Source organism: Bubalus bubalis, chromosome 10 (assembly GCF_019923935.1).
Source record: "Bubalus bubalis isolate 160015118507 breed Murrah chromosome 10, NDDB_SH_1, whole genome shotgun sequence".
In the NCBI taxonomy this organism is placed as follows: Eukaryota; Metazoa; Chordata; class Mammalia; order Artiodactyla; family Bovidae; genus Bubalus; species Bubalus bubalis.
In genome coordinates this window covers 43820579-43837748 of record NC_059166.1, presented here as the reverse complement: position 1 = coordinate 43837748, position 17170 = coordinate 43820579, and the positions used below count along the sequence as shown (strand labels likewise).

Here is a 17170-nt window from a genome sequence, read left to right as displayed (position 1 = left end):
GAAGCATGGGTTCCAGCACAATTTTATATCTTGTCAAAACAAAGAACATTAAATAAGACATGGTTACAGTTCTTCAAGGTTTAAAACACACACACACACACACACACATTACATTTCTTCAAGGTTTAAAACACACACAGACATTACGTTTCTTCAAGGTTTAAAACATACACACTACATTTCTTCAAGGTTTAAAACACATACACAGACACACACACACGCACGCGCGCGCGCACACACACACACACACACACACACTGGAAAAGGCAGTCATCATCAAAGTAGGACCAGCATTAGCCTCCCAGAAAGACAGGCATTTAATCTTTATTTTTAACATGGACATTCTTTACTTGTCAGTGTGCTCCTCTTTAATAATTAAAGCACATATAAAATTTATGTTTGATAGGCCACAGAGGCTATTTTCCTGAACATAAAATTCACCTTAACTCATGTATAACCCAAAATGACTTTTCTGTATCTCAGCTTGTGAAAGTTTCTTTCATCACCCATCTTAACACTTATATCCAATATTTATAATACGACTGCTGCGAGGGCTATCTATGCTTGTTACACTTCTGCGTGAATTTCCACAGGCCAACCGTCTAAAAGGGGAGTTGATGGGTTAGAGGGGGTAAATCTGCTTTTCATTCCTAGCTGATCTTTTTGCCTGCTGAGGCAGAAGGAGGCATGGCGGGCTGAGGATAGTAGGCACACGGCCCTAGGGGCCCCCTAGCTTCTCCTGAATTGCTGTCACGCCACTCTTTGTCGCCGGATCTACCATCACTGTAACCGTTAACCTCCACCAGCAAAAGCTATTTCTGGTGGAGTCTATGCCGGAACTATATAGATACTGACGCCCCGCGTTTCCGGTGCCGAGGAGGCGGGGCCGCGATCGCCGGTTGGTGCGGTCGCGGACTGATGATGCAGAGCGCCGCGTGCTCCCCCCACGTGTGCTGCTTCCTCTCTCTAGGTACTGGCGAAGCGGCGGTGGCCGCTTTCACTGGAGACGTAGTTGGTGGCAGTTCCGGCGCGGGGACCTCAGCGGCTCGGGGGTTCTTAGCGCGAAGCAAGGAGCGCCTGTGGCCGCCCGGGGCGGAGGACCCGTGATCATGGAGCACTTCTTGCTGGATGTGGCGGCCGCGCCGCTGCGGTTAATCGCTGCCAAGAACGAGAAGAGCCGCAGCGAGCTGGGCAGGTTCTTGGTCAAGCAGGTAAGAGAAGGAGAAGGGAGGGAAAGAGTTGGGCCGTCCCCACCACCGCCTGGCGCGCGCCCCGTGGCCCTGCGGGAAGACGCAGGGGACCGGAGAGCGGTGTCTTGTCACTCTGGCCCCCTCCCCAAGGCTGGCCAGTGGCGGAGGCGTCCGCGCGCTTTTGAGGAGCCTGGAAGGAGCCTTTTGTTATTTATTCTATGGGAGAGTATTCCCTTCTCTCCACCGATTTATTTCCTTGCAGCACCCTGGCTGCGTGCGCCAAACGTGACCTTCAGAGAAAAACGTGTTTTGGGGTTTTTTTTTGGCAGTTGAGGTTGCATGTTTGCCCTTTTGACATTTGTATTATTTAAGCGTGCCGACAAGTCCAGCCCCCTCTCTTAGCTTGGGTGGATGTTTCCTTTCTGCCTTGTTCTGACTTTCCTGCCCACTGACAAGTATTGATTGTATTCCTGCTGGGAGTAAGACACAGTGTGGCACTTTGCGGATACAGATAAATTCGTTATCGTCTCAGACCCCCAAGGTATTTTGTGTCTATTTTTGGAGACGTTCAGAAACACAGAATACAACTGATGGGCCAAGCGAGAGCGAGGGCATAATTAGTAAGCCATAGGAATTATGAATTAGTTTTCTGAAAAATGGGTGCTCTGGCCTCTTAAGAGCCTTCTCTCGTTGACCACCCGCTGGGTTGAGGATCCTTATCACGCATTTTTTCACCTGTCGTTTTAACTTTCTATTTTATGCTTCCCCACCACACCTGTGAGCTTGAGAGTAGGGGGAAATAATTTTTTTTTTCTCCTAAGTCCGGTATCTGGAACATATATATCCTATTGCTAAGGAAGCAACAGCAGTTTTTCGAATCTGGAGAGGCCTGGAGCTAACAGGAGAGGCATGTCTGTTTGATGACAAATTGAACGTGTATAGCAAAGGGGAGGAAGTAGTGGAAGATATGCCTGGGGTTATCTGGCCTGTGATTTCCCCCAAGGAAGGGATCATTAACATTAACGGAGGTCTGGAAAGAAAACTGAATTTTGATGGACTGGACTAATGAAAAAATCAATTTATATGAGCTGAGTTTGTGGTGACAGGCTCCTGAACTATGTATTATGGCTAGAAGTATTTTTCTGTAAGTGGGCTTGCATTTAGAGCAGAGGTTCTGAAGCTGGGGATCCTGGACCACTGACAGCAGAAGGTTTGTTTATGGTTCTTCACAGTAATTGGATAGAAAATTAGTGCTTATGTATTGGAAGTAAAATGAGGAAATGGTTCATAGCCTTTTTAAAAAAAGAGAATCTGAGATTTTGAAGCGTGGGAACCACTCAGGTAGATTCTGAGACTGTATATAGTAATGTTGAGGGACTTGAAAGCTACTAGAAAGCGCAATTGAATTAAGATTCTGGCCACCTGTACTTTCCATTTGTCTCTCCTCTGTCTCAGATTCTATCCAATCTGAGAAATGTCTTTCAGGTTTGCTCCTTTCTATTTTCAGTAATGATTTCAAGCCTTTCACTCAGAGAAGAGTTGATTGTGTTGTTATCTATTTTTCTCCTATTTGGGAAAACAGTGATTTTTACTGGAGAGCAAAGACCTTTTTTTTTCCACCACTGAACCTCATGATTTTAGTTCCCCCTGCCAGAAATTGAACCTGGGCCCTGGACAGTGAAAGCATGGGGTCCTAACCACTAGACCACGAGGGAACTCCCAGCAAAGATTTTGAAACTTTACTTCTCATGGAGTTTGGGATCTGAAATAAATTTTTAGGATGTGCTTCCTTTGTTCTTCATCTCAGCTGGTGACACCCCCGTCTCTCTGTCCAGTCCCTTGTTACAGAAGACTGAGTGTCCTCAACTCTTTTTGTTCCTTTTCTGTCACATATAGCCAAGTCCTCATAATTTTCCTTCCTTGGTATTGAATCTGTGTCTTTCTCTTCATCCTTACTACTACTAGCATCCTACAGTTCTGACTCTTAATTCTAGCACGTGGGTTTTCTTTCTCGCACTACCGAGCAATTCTCAGATACCAGCTGGTGTCCTACAATTTAACTCAATTCTGATGCTGTTTACCTGCGGAAAGTGTCAGTTCCTTCAGAGTAAAGGCTTAACCCTAAAAGACTTCTCCCACCCTCACCTGCTCTTCTGACCAGCTGGCCTATAAATTGGGGGTTCTAATAAATTCTTTTTTGGGTTTGATTAATTTGCTAGAGCAGCTCACAAAACTTGGAGAAATATTTCACTTTTCAGGACAGCCGTCCTTGAAGCTCTCCGAACCACATTCTTTGGGGTTTTTATGAAAGCTTCCTTCACGGGCACAATTGACTAAATCTCTGGCCATTGGTGATTCAGCTCTTAATCTCTAGGCCCTCTGCCCTCCTCAGAGGTCAAGGCATGAGAATTAAAGTTCTAATCCTCTAATCACGTGATTGGCTCCCAGTTTAGCCGCTTTCCGAAATTCACTGCGTTACTCTAGCATATTTCTCTCATCACAGGAAATTCCCAGAGTTTTAGGTACTTGGACAGGTGTGGGGTTTTGAAGACTTTTTTTTTTTCTTTTACTATAAATCACAGAATCACATCTTATGTCCTTGATTACTGTCTATGTTGAAGAAGAGCAGAGTGCTTGAGAGCATGTGTGGGCAGTGGGACTGAAGGATGGGTGCAGATCAGATTCCTTTTTTGGTTTTGTGTTTTGGCAATGCATGTGGCATGCGGGATCTTAGTTCCCCTACCAGGGATTGAACCCACTCCCTTTGCAGTGAAAGCACAGACTCGACCACTGGACCATCAGGGAAGTCCTTCTCTTCTCTTTCCTTATTGTTGTTTACTCACTAAGTTGTATCCAGCCCTTTTGTGACCCCATAGATGATCGTAGCCCACCAGACTCCTCTGTCCATGGGATTTCCCAAGCAAGAATACTGGAGTGTGTTACCATTGTTTTGGGGGCTTTCCGCAAGTTGCTCAACTCTCCTAGGTCTCAGCTTCTTGATACATATTATGTGTGATAGTTGCTAAATAGTTACAGAGTAGTTAAAAGCAGAGATTCTGGAGCCTGTGATGTGATTCCTGGTTCTATTATCTGCTTTATCACCTTATCCCTTTTTTTTATTTTTCAGTTTCCTTATCTGTAAAATGGGGATAATGTTACCTACTTCATGGGTTGCTATGAGCGTTAGGTGCCTAGGGTACAGTAAGTGTTGTCTATAAAAGTGGTTGCTGTTGTTATTACTATAAATAAGATTGTGAAATCTAGATGATGCATTTGAGGAGCTTACCACAGTGCCTGGCCGGTAGAAAGTAATCAATACATGTGTGCTAGAATTAGAACTTTTTGAGACAGCTTTGAGAGAGAATTCATATGCCATATAGTGCATCCTCTTACGTGTACAGTTCAGTGGCTTTTGCTCTGTTCACAGGTATGTGCAGCTGTCACCACAGTCCATTTTTGAACACTTTTATTTCTTCAAAAAGAAGCCCCTATTCCTTTTAGCTATTATCTCCCATCCTGTTCTGGCCACTTAATATAAGTTATCATTAATAAGACAAATCTGAATCTATCACTGCTGCTGCTGCTGCTAAGTCGCTTCAGTTGTGTCCAACTCTGTGTGACCCCATAGACGGAACTATTCTGTCTAAAAGCTCTCCGTTATTTCCAGAATCAAAATCTAATCTTTCTAAGATAGCATATGATTTTTTTTTTTAATTTTTAAAAGAAACTTGATTATCTGTTAGTCTTATTTCCATTTTCTTTTTTGAAGTGGTCCCCCCCCCCCCGCTCCCCCCGCCCTGCCTGGTGACTCTCAGCTCAGGGAATTTTACTGTCTGGGGCGTTTTAAAATTTTTCACAACTTGTGGTGGGGATATTATTGGCATGTAGAGTGTAGAGGCCAGGGATGCTGCTAAGCATCTTTTAATACACAGGGTAGCCTTCACAGCAAGGAACGTATCCAGCCCTGAATGTCAGTACTTCAGAATTAAGAAAGAAACCTAAATATGCATGGATCTAATAATAAAATACATGAATCAGAAAGTGATAGAAAAGGAAAAATAGACAATCACAGTTATAATTGGAGAATTTTAATACTCTAACCTCAGTACTTTATAGTACAAATACAGAAAATTAGTAAGGACACAGAAGACCTGAGCACTATCAACAAACCTGACCTAACTGGCATTATAGGATACTGTGCCCAGTAATTCCAGAATATATACTTTGCACATCGGAAACATTTACCAAGATAGGTCATAAGATGGGCCATTAAATAAATCTCAAGAAATTTAGAAGAATTGAAATTATTAAAGGCTTATTCAGTTATCTCAATGAGATGAAATTAGCGGGGGAAACCCTCAAAATAATGCTGGGAAAAATCCTTCAGTTTAGTTCAGTCCAGTTGCTCAGTCATGTCCGACTCTTTGCCCGACCCCATGGACTGCAGCATGGAAGGTTTCCCTGTCCATCACCAACTCCCAGAGTTTGCTCAAACTCATGTCCATCGAGTCGGTGATTCCGATCCACTGTTGTCCCCCTCTCCCCCTGCCTTCAGTCTTTCCCAGAATCAGGGTCTTTTCCAGTGAGTCAGTTCATCGCATCAGGTGGCCAAGTGTTGGAGTTTCAGCTTCAGCATCAGTCCTTCCAATGAGTATTCAGGACTAATTTCCTTTAGGATGGACCGGTTGGATCTCCTTGCAGTCAGAGGGACTCTCAAGAGTCTTCTCCAACACAACAGTTCAAAAGCATCAATTCTTCGGCACTCAGCTTTCTTCACAGTCCAACTCTCACATCCATACATGACCACTGGAAAAACCATAGCTTTGACTAGACGGACCTTTGTTGGCAAAGTAATATCTCTGCTGTCTAGGTTTAAAATGCTGTCTAGGTTGGTCATAGCTTTTCTTCCAAGGAGCAAGCTTCTTTTAATTTCATGGCTGCAGTCACCATCTGCAGTGATTTTGGAGCCCCCAAAATAAAGTCTCTGTTTCCACTGTTTCCCCATCTATTTGCCATGAAGTGATGGGACCGGATGCCATGATCTTAATTTTCTGAATGTTGAGTTTTAAGCCAACTTTTTCACTCTCCTCTTTCACTTTCATCAAGAGGCTCTTGAGTTTTTCTTTGCTTTCTGCCATAAGGGTGGTGTCATCTGCGTATCTGAGGTTATTGATGTTTCTCCCAGCAGTCTTGATTCCAGCTTGTGCTTCATCCAGCCTGGCATTTCGAATGATGTACTCTGCATATAAGTTAAATAATATGTTAAATAAGGAAAAATCCCTAAATATTAGAAATTAAGTAAGAAAATTTAAAGAAACTTATGATCAGAGAAGAAATCTCTGGGAGAATCAAAAATTTTGAACTGTATTATAATTTAAACAATTTGTGATTGTAGCTACAATTAGAAGGAAATTCATAACATGTGAAATATATGAATAAAAGAAAAACATGGTTTGAAACTAGTGATATTTCTTAAGCTTCCACCTTGTGAAATACTAAAAAAAAGAGGAAATTACATCCAAAATAAATAGAGGGAAGAAAATAATAGAGCTAACAGTGGGAATGAATGAAATAGGAAATGGATAAACTGTATAGGAAACCATTGAAACCAAAAGTTGATTCTTTGAAAAGATTGACCAAGAATAAAAGTGAAAAATCCAAATTATTAGGAATGGAAGAAGGCCACCATTACAGATTTTAAAAAGAATAGAAAGATAAGTGACTACTATGAAAAATGTTATGCCAATATATTAGACAATTTAGATGATAAGGGCATTGGAGGAATGCCATTTAACAAGCTCATTCAGGAGGAAAACAAAGTACGAATAGAACAGAACTTCCTCAAGCTGGTATAGAGGATCTACAGAAACCATCATGGTTAATACAGGAACAACCCCATTTAAAAATGGGTAAAAGATTTGAACAAATTACATCACAGAAGATAAATGAGTGGCTGTTGGACACTTTATACCATATACCACTCCACCTCTACTAGAATGGCTAAAATTAAGACTGATAGTACTGTGTATTTGTGAATTTATATAGCAGCTGAAGTACTCAGACATTGCTGGTGGGGATGTGAAATGTTACAAATACTTTGGAAAACAACTTCTGTTAAACATTGAGTGTCTGACTCTTTGTGACCCCATGGACTGTAGCCCACCAGGCTCCTCTGATCACGAAGTTCTCCAGGCAAGAATAGTGGAGTGGGTTGCCTTTCCCTTCTCCAAGGGATCTTCCCGACCCAGGGATTGAACCCAGGTCTCCTGCATTGCAGGCACATTCTTTACCGTTTGAACCACCAGGGAAGCCCAAGAAATTTCTTAAATTTTTTTTAAAATTAAAAATCACAATTTAGACAATTCCCTGGTGTTTCAGTGGTTAGGACTCTATGTTTTCGCTGCTGAGGGCCAAGGTTCAATCCCTGATTGGGGACTAAGATCCTCCTTGCCACATGGCATGGCCAGAAAATAAGAGGTATGAAAATATGTCCATAAATCTTTTGTACATGAATGTTCATGGTAGCTTTATTGAGGATAGGTGCAAACAGTGCAAGTATCTATCAACATGCAAATGGATAAACAAGTTGTGGTACATTCATACAGTAAAAAGCTAGTAAGAAATAAAATGGAATAAGTTATTAATACTACATACAAGAACAGCTTTGGAACTTTGGAAAAAGTTGCAGTATTTTTGAATATGGGGTTTAGGTTGTGTTCCAGCTATACTCTTATAGATAACCATTTAGTACCAAACTCTTTAGGCTGGAAATTCATAGCACTGGGCTTGGTGGGTCAGAGGGTATGCCCCTCAGGTAATTTAAACCCACTGTCACATTGCCTGGCAAGGGTTATGCAGAACTGCTTACACACTAGCAATATGAGACATTTTTCATACTTTTCAGTTTTCCTTTTTATGTTCATGGACATTCTGGTCCCAAACACCAGAACTTTGTGGTTTATTTCATCTTGTATATCAAAGTGTGCCTGTCTGCTTTAGACCTGTCTTGTTTATTAAAGTCTGATGTCTTCATGGGGATATATCTTCATTCATTTCCAGGAATTGATTTCTTATATCTATTCTTTCCTCAAGAGAGTTGGCAGTTTTGCATACTAACTGTACTTTTTCCTCATTTAACTACTGTTTTCCTTCCAGACAAAGGAGTTGGGGGAAGCACTGGATTCCCTGGAAACTATTATGACTCTGCAACAGATGTTATGACTCTGCAACTGATTCTTTTTTCAAGGAAGCTGAAGCTGTCGAGCATTTTACATGGAATTCTGATGTCAGTCCTTTTACCTCAAACCCCAGTGGGCTGAAACTTGTTACAGCCTTAACATTTGATTGGGGCTTTCCTTGTGGCTCAGCTGGTAAAGCATCCACCTGCAATGTGGGAGACCTGGGTTCGATCCCTGGGTGGGGAAGATCTCCTGGAGAAGGGAAAGGCTACCCACTCCAGTATTCTGGCCTGGAGAATTCCATGGACTTGTGTAGTCCATGGGATGGCAGAGAGTCAGACCCAACTGAGCGACTTTCACTTTCAGTTTACATTTGATTCACTAGTCCTGTTGCAAAGAAACCCCACTATGTTTTGTAAAATAAACTCAGTTATGAAGTCTGGAAATTGAGTATAAGCTAGGACTCTGTTCTGTAGCAGTCACAAATGAATTTGTTTTGCCTTTCTCAGGTGTGGACACCTCAAGATCGCCAGTGTATCTTGAATACCTTAGCACAGTTACTTCTGGATAAGGACTGTACTGTGCTGATTGGCCGCCAGCTGCGCCCTCTCCTTTTGGATTTATTGGAAAGGAATGCTGAAGCCATTAAAGCCGGAGGGCAAGTCAACCATGATTTACACGAACGGCTCTGTGTGTCGATGAGCAAACTCATTGGTAACCATCCTGACGTCCTCCCGTGAGTAACGGTTTTATCCTTCATGTTTCTCCTTGAGATGGTAGACCCCACACTCTGCTGGAAGTAAGGAGGAGTCTGAGCTGAGATGAGGAGGGGAAATACAGAAAGGGGAGAAAGGAGTGTTTTATAAAAATAGTCACAGAAGAAGCTCAATACAGTGACCATTTACTAGGTTTGAAGTCTTGGTCATCAAGATAGGTCTGGAGAATATGACCAGGATATGACCCCTACCCTCAAGGATTCTGTCATCTGGCAAGAAAGGCATATAAGATGGATTTAAATGAGTTTTAGCTGAGGCACTTACAGCATCTACTTCAGATGTGTGAAATTCTTGCTGGAGCAGCTGTAGGGGGTGGGTTACAAGATCTGTCATGTCTCTTCCCACTTTCTATAAATCCGTTCACATCCAAAGTGTGATAAGTTGTGTTAGAACTGGATTCTAATGCATTTCTCATTTCTCCTCCTGTCTGTCCAGCTTGGGCTGGTTCACCCTTCCTTAGGCAGTCTGGTGGTCTCTTGTTCCCTTGGGGTCATCCCAGTGAGCCAAACTTAGTGTGGACGCCCAGTGGGCAGAGCGTCTCACAGCCCAGAACTCCTCACTCAAGCCGTCTTCCTTCCTCAGCTTCCAACTAGCTGGTTCTATAGACACGTGCCGCTGCACCTGGTTTTCTCAAATTGATAGGTTTGTGTGGAATAGTCACAAGAGGCAACTAAGTGAGTGTGAGTGAAAGTCGCTCAGTTGTGTCCAACTCTTTGCGATTCCATGGATAGTCCTTGGGATTCTCCAGGCCAGAATACTGGAGTGGGTAGCCATTCCCTTCTCCAGGGGATCTTCCTAACCCAGGGATCAAACCCAGGTCTCCCATGTTGCAGGCAGGTTCTTTATCAGCTGAGCCACAAGGGAAGCCCGAATCAGCCATATACATGCATATATCCATTCTCTTCTAGACTCCATTCCCATATAGATCATTACAGAATGTCAAAGACGTCCCTGTGCTGTAAAGTATGGTTTTATTATCTGTTTTATATATAGTATTATATATATGTCAGTATCAGTCTCCCAATTTATCCCCCTCAACCTCCTTTCCCCCTTGGTAATCAATCATAAGTTTGTTCTCTATATCTGTGACTCAAATTCTGTTTTATAAATAGGTTCATTAGTAGCATTTTTTTTTTTTAGATTCTACATACAAGCGATATTATGTGATATTGTTTTTCTCATATCTGACTTCACTCAGTAGAGCATCCCTTCTTATTAGTCTTCATCAACATAATAAGTTTCCTGCAAGTATGATCTCTAGTCTGATCCTTTGATGAGGGAATAAGAAATGAAGACTTGAGGGAACCATGATTTGTGTGAGCTTTTCTAAAAGAGGAGGAAAAAAATGGGCCTAGTTGTTTGAGGGAACTAAACATACAGAGCAGAGTTAAAGGTCACCATCATGCGTGGTCTCAGGAACCTCAGGAACCTATTCTCTGGGTTGATTGAGGATCCAGAGTGTGGCCTCACTGGCTGCTTTCATCACGTAGGTGTACTTGACTGTGGTCCTGTTTCACAAGATGTGCTGACTGTTCTCTGCTTACCCTGTAGGATTGACCTGTGAGTAACTGAACTCCCACTTCTCTTGAGCCTTAGTGGTAGAGTGTTTTCAGATTGTGTTTGAGAATCACTGAAATGATAGAGTAGCTACATCTGGTTTCCCATCAGTTTCAATTTTATGTTCTTATTAAATGAATGTGAGGCACCACTACTTTTTCTTTTCATTTTGCCAAGCAGTAGGTTTTATTTATGCTCCCACCCTGTTCCAAAAATTATATAACGTGCCCGTGTTAGAGTAACTTAAAGACAAGCAAAAAAAGAAAAACAAAAGCACCATGTGTAAATGTGTGTGAATGATGAGTCAGGAAGGACGTACAAGAACTGTAGGTCGTGATGTGGAATGGGGTTTTGATTTTTAGTTTAAAAAAATGTAGCTGATCAGTTTCACTTGTGCTCTAAATTTCCTCTGGAGGAAATTACCTAATGTATTAGGATTATACCTAATAAATCTAGATAGGATGCAGTCATTTATTCAGTAGATAAATATAGGAGTCCTCCCTTTGAGCTCTGGGTCACATGGTGGGAGTGAGCAAGTCACATATTATGAGTTTCTGTACTTGGAAACAACAGGCTGCAATACGTTAATAGAGGTGTGAGCCAAATACTTAAGGGGAGCAAGAAGTCATTAAATTAAGAAAAATGAGTGTGTTATCCTCTTGGAAATAGCGTTTCCTACTGTCAAATTGTGGAGGAAGAGTAAGGAGGGAAGAATGAAGAGATGAGAGATGGGATGGGGAGGAAAATGTATGAGAGAGACTGGAGGGGAGGCTTCCTCTTATTGTAATAACATTCATTTTCCAGTTCACACCTCTTTCTGAGGCCAGGGTCCTACCTATTTGGAGTTTCCATCAGGTATCTCAGTAGTAACAAGGTCTTTCTTTTTATTCCCTTGCTTATGCATTACTCGGAGAAGGCAATGGCACCCCACTCCAGTACTCTTGCCTGGAAAATCCCATGGACGGAGGAGCCTGGAAGGCTGCAGTCCATGGGGTCACACAGAGTTGGACACGACTGAAGTGACTTAGCAGCATGCATTACTGGTCCCTCCTCCCCCTCAGCTTTATTGAGATATAATTGACATAAAACATTTTGTATAAGTTGAAGGTGTACACTGTGGCGATTTGAGATACATATTGCAAGATATTTACTACAGTAACAGTTAACACAGCCATTACCTCACATAATTACCATTTTGTTGTTGTTATTCATTGCCGTTTCTGCATCTTCAGTGTTTCAGTGCGTGTTTTACTCTTTGGCAGATTCTTTGTCAGGACTCTGAGAAGACTCTTGGTCTGTTGATGCTTTCTCTATTCTGATATACTAGTTTTGGTTTCAAAGTTCTAATTTTAAAAAATCGTCTAGTCCTGTTCCTAGCTTGGTTCTTGTGTTCCCAGATTTCTTCAGCTGTAACTGTAAATGGGTCCAGATGGCTAAGGTACTACATTGTTGTTGCTTAGTCACTTAGTTGTGTTTGACTCTTTTGCGACCCCCGGCTCCTCTGTCCATAGGATTTTCCCGGATAGAATACTGGAGCGGGTTACCATTTCCTTCTCCAGGAGATCTTTCTGACTCAGAGATCAAACCTGTGTATCCTGCATTGACAGGTGTATTCATTACTGCAGAGCCACCAGGGAAGCCCCCGGTGTACACATTATGTGTTGATTTTTTTTTCCCCTTTAGTGTTCTCTCAGGAGTGTAACCTTATTCTTAAGTTCTGATTGTACCTTACTCTTATATTTTGCATCTTTTAGTCCTTTGCTTTTTGTTTGTTTGCTCTCCCCCTTTCTTTTTTTTCCCCCACTCCCTCGTTCTTGCAAGTCCTTTTAACACATCGTCCTTTCAGCCATGGCTTGCAACTCTTGTGGAAGCTGTCTTTCGTGAGTGATGAAGAACAGCCACTCCTAAATAACTTGCCCTAAGTCCCCTTACTAGAAAGTGGCAGAGCTAGAATTCAGTCCTAGGTTTGGCTGCCTCCAGAGCCCACACTCGTTTTTCCTACTTTGTGGTGCTGCCCACTCATCCTCATTCATGTATTTGTTGACTGATTTATACAGAACTTGATCTGAACAGCATGTTAGAGCTAATGATTATATTTATATTCCCAGGAGGAAAAGAATATAGCATTCCTCCTTTATCTGTGGTTTCGTTATCAGTGGTTTCATTTCCCATGGTTTCAGTTGCCTGAAGTCAACCATAGCCAAAAAAATTAAGTGAGAAATTCCAGAGACAGTTCATAGGTTGTAAGTTGCATGCTGTTCTGAGTAGTGTGATGGAGTCTTGTAGTGTCTTGCCTGGAGCGTGAAGCATCTCTTTTTCTAGCATATCCATGCTATATTTGCTGCCCACCCACTTGTCACTTAGTAGCCACGTGGGCTGTGGTGTTGAAGTGCTTGTGTTCAGGTAACCTTTATTTTACTTAATAATGGCCCCAAAGCAGGAGAGTAGTGATGCTGACAATTTGGATATCCTGTGGCTGATTTATAAATTAAACTTTATCATAAGTATGTATGTATAGGAAAAAACAGTGTGTACGGAGTTCAGCACTATCCATGGTTACAGGCATCCACCAGGGGGGTCTTGGATCACATCCCCCATGGATGTGATAATCACCCAAGTTGATTTGGGTTGCACTAGGTTAATTTCTTGGCTTCAGTTTCTCATTTGCTCTCAGTTTGTCCTGGACATGTGGCTCCACATCAGTGCTCTGTCTTTGATTGGAAAGAGCAATGATGGGTGGACCTAGTAATGGTCTTTTGTGAACAGCAGCAGATAGAATGCTGTGGGAGAGCATGCTTCATGTGTACAGTGCTGTATGGACAGTCATGCTGAAATCAGGCTTGCATAGAACTGAAGGAGGAACCAAAAGTAGTTATGCTTTTATACACCTCTGCTTCAAAACTGTGTTCAGGAGTGCTGGAAAGGTAACACATACTTAGTTTTAAATTTCCTTTCTCCCTCTGAGAATTCTGCTAGCATTCTTCTGAGAGAGAGAATATAATCTTTTGATTACAGAAGCACTATATTCAGGTAACACTCAATATAAAATTGTAAAAAACAAAAAGTTCTCTCCACCCTGAAATTCTGCTCTTCAGAGATAATTTGGTGTTATTAATTTGGTATTTTTTTCTCCCAAATCCCTTTTCTTTTTCTTATAGTTACACCCATCTGAGAGTGTGCACATCGATTTTTATGTGCATATATTTTAAAAATCGCTTTATTGAGATGTAGTTTATATACCACAAAAGTGTACAATTCACTGGGTTTTTATATATTTGCAGATAGATGCAACCATTACCACAGCAAATTTTAGAACATTTGTGCACATATTTTTAAAATACAATTTTAATATAATTTAAAAACATTTGGTTACATACTAATTGTAATAAAAATACATACTATAATTTTTAACCTGAATCTTGTTTTTAAATTGAATCACATATGGCTATCTTTGCCTCAATAAATAAAACTTTAAAAAGTTGTGTAGTATTTTATCACTTCTTATCCCTTTGTTGGGCAATTAGGTTGTTTTCTGAATTTTTGATGTATAATAAGACATTGAACATCCTTGCTGCTGCTGCTGCTAAGTCACTTCAGTCGTGTCTGACTCTGTGTGACCCCATAGACGGAAGCCCACCAGGCTCCCCCGTCCCTGGGATTCTCCAGGCAAGAACACTGGAATGGGTTGCCATTTCCTTCTCCAATGCATGAAAGTGAAAAGTGAAAGTGAAGTCGCTCAGTCGTGTCCGACTCTTAGCGACCCCATGGACTACAGCCTACCAGGCTCCTCCGTCTGTGGGATTTTCCAGGCAAGAGTACTGGAGTGGGGTGCCATTGCCTTCTCTGGAACATCCTTGAGCATGAAAATTTTGTGGATCTGTGGGAATTAGGAATGTGGATTTTGGAACTGAATGGTGATATTTTAGTAATAATGTATATTTATATAGGCTTTAGGATGTTAAAGTAAGTAGATAAGCATTATCTTTTTGATCTTTTTACTGTGACCTATTCAGGCTCTGTTAGTTCCATTTCAGATCTTCAGAGGGGTTAGCTGAGTGAACTAAGTTGTTCTAAATGTCAGGGCCAGAACTGAACTCCAGGTCTTCCCTCTAGATGCGTGAAAGAGTGTGACGAGTTGCCCAAGTAAGTGACTCATCCAAGATTAGATATTTAACAGGAATGGTGTTCCTTGTTGCATTTTAGACCTTACGATTCTTAGTCTTATCCTTGGAAAGAGATCATTCTCCATATTCTCGAATTTTCTCTAGGGAAGAATCTGATTTTGTTATTCTCTGGCTAAGTGTGCTTTATTGGTCCATCCACCGTTGGTTAGATCAGAATTTTAGAGCACTCTCTAAAAATTATGGGTCTCTAGAGAAAAGGGTACTATAGTCAACTAAGTTCAGCAGGGAATATCAACCAGGCCTCTTTTCGCATGCTTCCAGTGAACCACAGTCTCTTCCTCCGCTTGCTGCACAGGCTTATGGCCGTTGCCAGTCCACTCTGTTCATGTCCCCTTATCCTCAAAGGCCTCGTGGATCAGGTTGATGACTTGGTTACTGCTTATCTGCCTACGTGTTTGCTGCTGCTTGTTGGTTCCACATGTAATGCTGACACCAGCCCACCTTTTCCTCTCCCCTTCGGGCCCCCCAACACCACTGCCCCTTCACACACTCCTGCCATGGCTCCCTTCCAAGCCACAACTGAATCTTTATTTTCTGGCCACACTGCGTGGGATGCAGGATCTTAGTTCCCTGACCAGTGATGAAACCCATGCCCCCTGCAGTGGAAGCTCAGAGTCCAATCTCCAGGAAATTCCCTCACTGTATTCCTTATAATCTGTTTTATTTTTGTGGCATCCATAATATCCCCTCTTTCGTTTCTGATTGTTGTTTTTTTTGTGAGTTTTTTTTTGTTTGTGAGATCTTAGTTCCCTAACCAAGGATGGAACCCGTGCTCCCTGCATTGGGAACATGGAGTCTTTACCACTGGACCTCCAGAGAAGTCCCCTGATTGTTGTTTTTTGAATCTTTTATTTTTTTCTTAGTTAACCTCAGAGTTTATCACTTTTCTTGTTCTGTTCAAAAACCAATTGTTAGTTTACTTGATCATTTTTCCCTGTTGCTTTTCTGGTTTCTGTCTCTGCTTTTAGTCTTTATTATTTCCTTACTTTTGTTAGCTTTGGGTTTATTCTTTTTTTTTTTTTTTTTTAGTTATTTGAGGTGTAAAGTTAGGTTGTTAGCTTAAGATCTTTTTAAGTATACATGTTTGTAGCTATAAACTTTGCTCTCAGCATCGCTTTTGTTGTATCCCATAGGTTTTGATGTGTTGTATTTTTCATATCATTTGTTTCAAGGTCCTCTCTAATTTTCCTTGTAACTTATTTGATCCATCAGTTGTTTAAGAGTGTGTTGTTTAATTTCCATGTATTTGAGGATTTTCCAGTTTTCTTTCTGCTGTCGCTTTCTAGTTTCAGTCCATTGTAATTTGTATAATTATACAAAAGGTATTGTGTGTCAGTTCAGTACTTTGAAGTCTTTTGAGAGTTGTTTTGTGTCCTTACATGTGCTCTATTCTGGAGAATGTTCCATGTGCATGTGAGAAGAATATATATTCTTCTGTTGTTGGATAGAGTATTGTGTACATGCCTGTTAGATCCCTTCGCTCTGTAGTGTTGTTCAAGTTCTCTGTTTCCTTATTGATTTTCTTTCGTATTATTCCATATATTTAAAGCCTGTTTGACTGATATCAATATAGTCATTCCTGCTCCCTTTGGATTACCATTTGCATAGATTTTTTTTTTTCATCTCCTCACTTTCAGTGTATGTGTAGCCTTAGACTACCCAGAGTGGGTTTCTTGTACATAGCATATTGTCTGATGCTGTTTTTTAAAAAAATCCATTCAATCTGTGTCTTTTGATTGGGAGTAAACTAGTTACATTAAAAGTAATTACTTATATAGAAGGACTTACTATTGCCGTTATTATTCTCTGTATGTCTTGTAGCTTTTGGTCCCTCTTTTCCAGTTTTACTACCTTTGTGTTTCATGAAGCTCTCCTCTTCATCTTTTAAGATGCAACCAAAGCATCTCTTGTTGACTTTCTCAGGTTCAGTTGAATTCATGTTCATGCTTCACTTTGTTTCTGTGACTCCCTTCCTTCCTAGATAGCAAGCTCCCTCAGGGGAGGTATCTGCTTGGTTTTGTACCTCCAGGACTTAACACGGTGTCTGAAACAGTGTCTGACTCATAGTGAGAAGTCAATAAATGCTTGTTGAAAATGAGTGTATTTTCAGTAGTAAACACTTGTGATAAGTTCTTGTGGTTTTGGTTTCCTGTCAGATATCTCATGCTGCAATTCTGGTTCCTAAACTCAAGCAGAATACAATCTTAGGACTAGGTGGCTTTAAGGGTTCATCTCTTTTTGGCTTGTAAACTCTTGAGAGTTACCATTACACTGTTGTTTTATTC

General features: G+C 41.3%; 1 protein-coding gene across 3 annotated transcripts in view; it reads left to right on the top strand.

The window, feature by feature from the left end:
- Positions 1-886: 886 nt before the first annotated feature.
- The window catches only part of MDN1 (midasin AAA ATPase 1), a 140340-nt gene continuing 124056 nt past the window's right edge, over positions 887-17170 (top strand). For 2 of the 3 annotated variants that reach the window (XM_045161956.1, XM_045161955.1), the window contains exons 1-2: positions 888-1211; positions 8878-9104. In XM_045161956.1, coding sequence (XP_045017891.1) covers positions 1110-1211; positions 8878-9104 — 329 coding nt within the window. In that variant the 5' untranslated portion in view covers positions 888-1109. Of the gene's footprint in view, positions 1212-8877; positions 9105-17170 lie in introns of all 3 variants that reach the window. The other variant, XM_045161957.1, reaches the window with a different exon arrangement.